At 33.2% G+C, this 3,853-nt stretch overlaps 1 protein-coding gene across 2 annotated transcripts; it reads left to right on the top strand.

Annotated features, from left to right (window-relative positions):
- The first annotated feature begins 2,362 nt into the window (after window positions 1–2,362).
- LOC118038576 (vascular-related unknown protein 4) lies at window positions 2,363–3,383 on the top strand. 2 transcript variants are annotated; one of them, XM_035044978.2, is made up of 3 exons: window positions 2,363–2,674; window positions 2,882–2,953; window positions 3,069–3,383. In XM_035044978.2, the coding sequence occupies exons 1-3, from the start codon at window positions 2,378–2,380 to the stop codon at window positions 3,204–3,206; spliced, it is 507 nt and encodes a 168-aa protein (XP_034900869.1). In that variant the 5' UTR covers window positions 2,363–2,377; the 3' UTR covers window positions 3,207–3,383. The 2 variants fall into 2 exon arrangements, with proteins under 2 accessions (XP_034900869.1, XP_073263277.1); XM_073407176.1 differs by having other exon boundaries at window positions 3,042–3,383.
- The last annotated feature ends 470 nt before the right edge of the window (window positions 3,384–3,853 follow it).

The following is a 3,853-nucleotide window of genomic DNA, read 5'->3' as shown; positions in this document are numbered from 1 at the left end:
CATAAGAAAAGAAAAATTAGAAAAGGAGAGTTAATTGTTAGGTTATAAATATCACTATAGTATTATTTTGTAGTCATTCTATCAATACAAATACTACATTGTACAATTTAACTTTTGATGATCATTTAAGGAAAGAGAAATTAGATCCACACATTATGTTTTATCTCATTCATGAAAAGGGATTTAAAGATCGATGTCCTTGATATAACGGCACCCTTTTTACATGTAAAAGAAAACGTTGGCACTAACGATAAGGTGATGATATGTACAATTCCTTTTAATCATATATTAATTACTCTTGAATAATTTGATCTGGGGACCGGTTTGTACACTAAAACATAACGTCAAGAAGTGTTAATTTTAGGGCTTAGTGACCATAGAAAAGGTAATAAATTTGCCGCCACTTTTTATTCTTAACTCAATCACGTTCTTTGCCATATTAAGTAAGGAAAACGATAGCTTTACATTATGCTAATAATTTAACTAAGCAAGAGAATTAAGCACTGGAAAGGCTGCCTTCCTTTATATATCTTCACTGAATTGAGCTTATGCTAAATTTGGGTTAGGAAAACGATAGCTCAACATTCAAATTTTAATAATTGCAACCCTAGTAGTAAGGGTAATTAATTATCCGGACAAATTAAATAAACTATGATAATCAATTAAGAAAGGCTACCCTAGAGGATTAACTGAAATTATAACAAGATTCCTCTAAAAAAAAAAAATTGATTACAATATATTTAACTTGTACAAATGATTTGCTGAAATTGTTTTTCAAAAATGTTTTTCATGTCGAAATATATCAAAAATAATATTTTTATATTTTTTAAATTATTTTAAGATATCCAAAATATATAAAAAAATTAATTTTTAATAAAAAATAAATAATTTAAAAAAAAAAACACGGGTTTCAGCTATAACATTACAGAGAGGGTTCTCTTGCGAGAAATATTTTTATGATTTCTACGAGAAAGGTATCCCTTTCCCATCATCTAATCTTGGGAATAGAAGTTCATTATTATACTATAAATTAATTAATGAAGCATCTAACATGGTGTAAAGTTGGTGGATAAGGAGGAGAAAAATTAAGAAAAGGCATCAATCATGCTGCACTCCTCCTGTATGACGAATGAAACCAATTTTAAATATAAATAAAATATTGGACGGACGTCAGCTATATGCCAAACAAAGCTATAAAAAATTTGGTAAACAACAAATCCAACAAAAATTGAAGGGGCTCGTCAGAGGTCATTTGGCTTTCAGAAAATAATGTTTGCTGAAACCCATTTTTAATGCTTTCTTCTCCATCGAGTCAACAGTTTGCACACATCATTCCACCCAATGATGAGTGCCTGTGAATGTTGCGTTTCAACGGATGACTTAAGGAAAAGAAGGCGATCAAAGTTCCAAATCCACATGATTAGTAATTAATAAAATTAATCACATCAACATTCCTTCCTTTCTTTCTCGCGATATATCAAGCACGCATGATCAAACTCCAGCCACATGATACTGTTCTTTACCTTGAACAAACCATGGCGTCTGTCTGTATATGTTCTATAGCCAGAAAAACAACCACCATGCACAGTATATTGGCCTTGAACATTAATTAACCTTTGGGGTAATTAAGTGATAATTAAGGTTAACATTAATTAGTGGTAGGCACACTGTCATATTAATTTACCCGTTTTGAATTACAATAATTTTTGTTTCTAGATGTTTTTTAAAAGTATATCTATTTCTTTAAAAAAAAAATATTAAAGCATCAATATGTCACCACAATATAAAAATATAAATTTGATTTTTTAAAAAAATATATTTGATAAAAAAAATAATCACGAACTCCAAACAAAACTAGTTCAGCTTTTTATAAAAAGGTGTGAGATGTCCGGTCAATGGAAAAAAAAAAAAAGGTTTTTAAGGAATGAGAGGAGGTATTTGAACAGTTTCTCGTGAGATAAACAAAAGGTACCAGGTCTAACTCTAACTCTCCATTTGTGAATTGTTCAATGCATCTAATTAATTAGTGGAAGTATAATCTCTGTAGTTGCGTATATCTATTAATTATATATATAATGAGCTGCTACCAATACTAATGTCAAACCCTCTAAAATTTAATTCTCCGCCTCCCTTGGGGCCACGTATATTATACCAAGATTCCAAGTATATGATCATTAATCCTCATCTCTCTCTTTTCCCCCCCATTGTTTTCGATCTGCTCTATATATACATACATACCATAGAGTGCCTCTGTCGAGCTAGCCCACAAACTTCTTTTTCAGAAATGGAAAACTCAATGAGCTGCAAGCCAATAATCTCTTCTTCTTCTGAAGAGAAAACAAACTGATCATGATAGTTTTGAAGAGAGTGGGTGACCATGTACTTTGAGGATTTCTTTGCCCAGAACAATGAAGAGGATCATAATCATGATCGAAATGAACATGGTTCTTTCTCGTATGATCATGATGGGAGTTCTTCACTAGTCTCTGATGCTGCTTCTTTGGTTGTGAAGAAGTCTGCTGGTGATCATCACGGTGAACAAGTTGTTGGGCTACCTATTAATAATAACAGAAGTTTCAAATACAGTTTAAGTTTCAAGAAAAGAAGAACCAAAGGAACTTTGGTTGATGATGCTTTGGAGGATACTGCTAGTTCTCCTGCTAATAGTCCCAAGGTTAGAAATGTTAATCCCTTCTTCTTCTTCTTCTTCTTCTTCTTCTTATCCCCCTGTAGTTTTCCTCTTCTTTCTCAATCCATAGTTAGGTGTATACTGGGATTTTGTTTTCTTCAATTTGTTTTTGTATATGTCAACTATCTTATATTTTTTTTATCAAGCATGTTGTTAAGTCAACCATCTTTTCTTGAACTCTTATGTGAGTAGGTTTATGATGATATGATGATAAACCAATACAAAAGGAGCACAAAACAGAAAGATAACATGGAAATTTCACAGGTATGAGCATCCATTTCTGAAGTTTTAATAATTTATTTTCATGCATGGTCCTTTTGGCAGGTTTTCATGTTATCTTACCTAACAGCAGGTTCTTGTGGATTTTATTGCAATATAGGACGAGGCAAGTGCTTCAAAGCAGGTAGATAAGAGAAGTGATTTCGGTTTTATTGGAGGGGGAAGTGACAACGCAGCACTGAAGAAAAAGGGTCTTTGCTTAGTTCCTCTGTCCATGGTAGTAAATTATCTTGGTTAAATCCACCTTTTCTCGGCATTTCTCTCTAGCTCTGTAGCGCTCTCTCTCTCTCTCTCTCTCTCTCTCTCTGGACCACTCTAGCTAGTACCCTGTTCTATGGCATTGCATGAACAAAAAGGATGTGATGGGATTAAGACCCATCATCATCTTTGTGGCATTTGATAATATATATATAAATACTGGTATTAAGTTCATGCAAAACCTTCTCTCATTGTGTATGCGAAGGGGTATGAGGAAACATCTCTGTAATGTCAGGGATATTAGCGAGATTTGAAGGGTTTTAAAGCAGAAGAAGTTTCTCCTCCTCATGTTCATATTCTTGCTGCGTTTTCTATTGTATCCCATGTAAAAACTTGCCGCAACCGCTCCACCGAACACACACTCAATAATCTATCCTCCCGTTCCAAAATTTCTCTTGAAGCTAGCTAGCTAGCGTGCACCGTAAGGAAAGAACTTACAGCAATATTCTAACTGATCTTCTAGTTAATTTTTCTTGCATATATATATTCTACTAATTAGTACCACGAACTTCAAATCTTTCGGTTCCTTATCTTGAGTATTTATTTGGGTTTCGCCTCTTCTTTTCTTGATATATAGTGATATGTATTAAGTACTTTTCAACAACACCTAACAACCCCACTACCCCC

This window comes from Populus alba, chromosome 1 (assembly GCF_005239225.2).
Source record: "Populus alba chromosome 1, ASM523922v2, whole genome shotgun sequence".
NCBI lineage: Eukaryota > Viridiplantae > Streptophyta > Magnoliopsida > Malpighiales > Salicaceae > Populus > Populus alba.
Note: the sequence above shows the minus strand (reverse complement) of the source record. Positions and strands in the feature narration are given on the sequence as shown.

What these genes read in the sequence shown, in the direction of transcription:
- LOC118038576 (XM_035044978.2), top strand. Translation starts at nt 2,378, where the DNA reads ATGTACTTTGAGGATTTCTTTGCCCAGAACAATGAAGAGGATCATAAT. An exon ending in CTCCTGCTAATAGTCCCAAG is followed by an intron (nt 2,675 to 2,881) that starts GTTAGAAATGTT and finishes TTATGTGAGTAG; the next exon opens with GTTTATGATGATATGATGAT. An exon ending in ATAACATGGAAATTTCACAG is followed by an intron (nt 2,954 to 3,068) that starts GTATGAGCATCC and finishes ATTGCAATATAG; the next exon opens with GACGAGGCAAGTGCTTCAAA.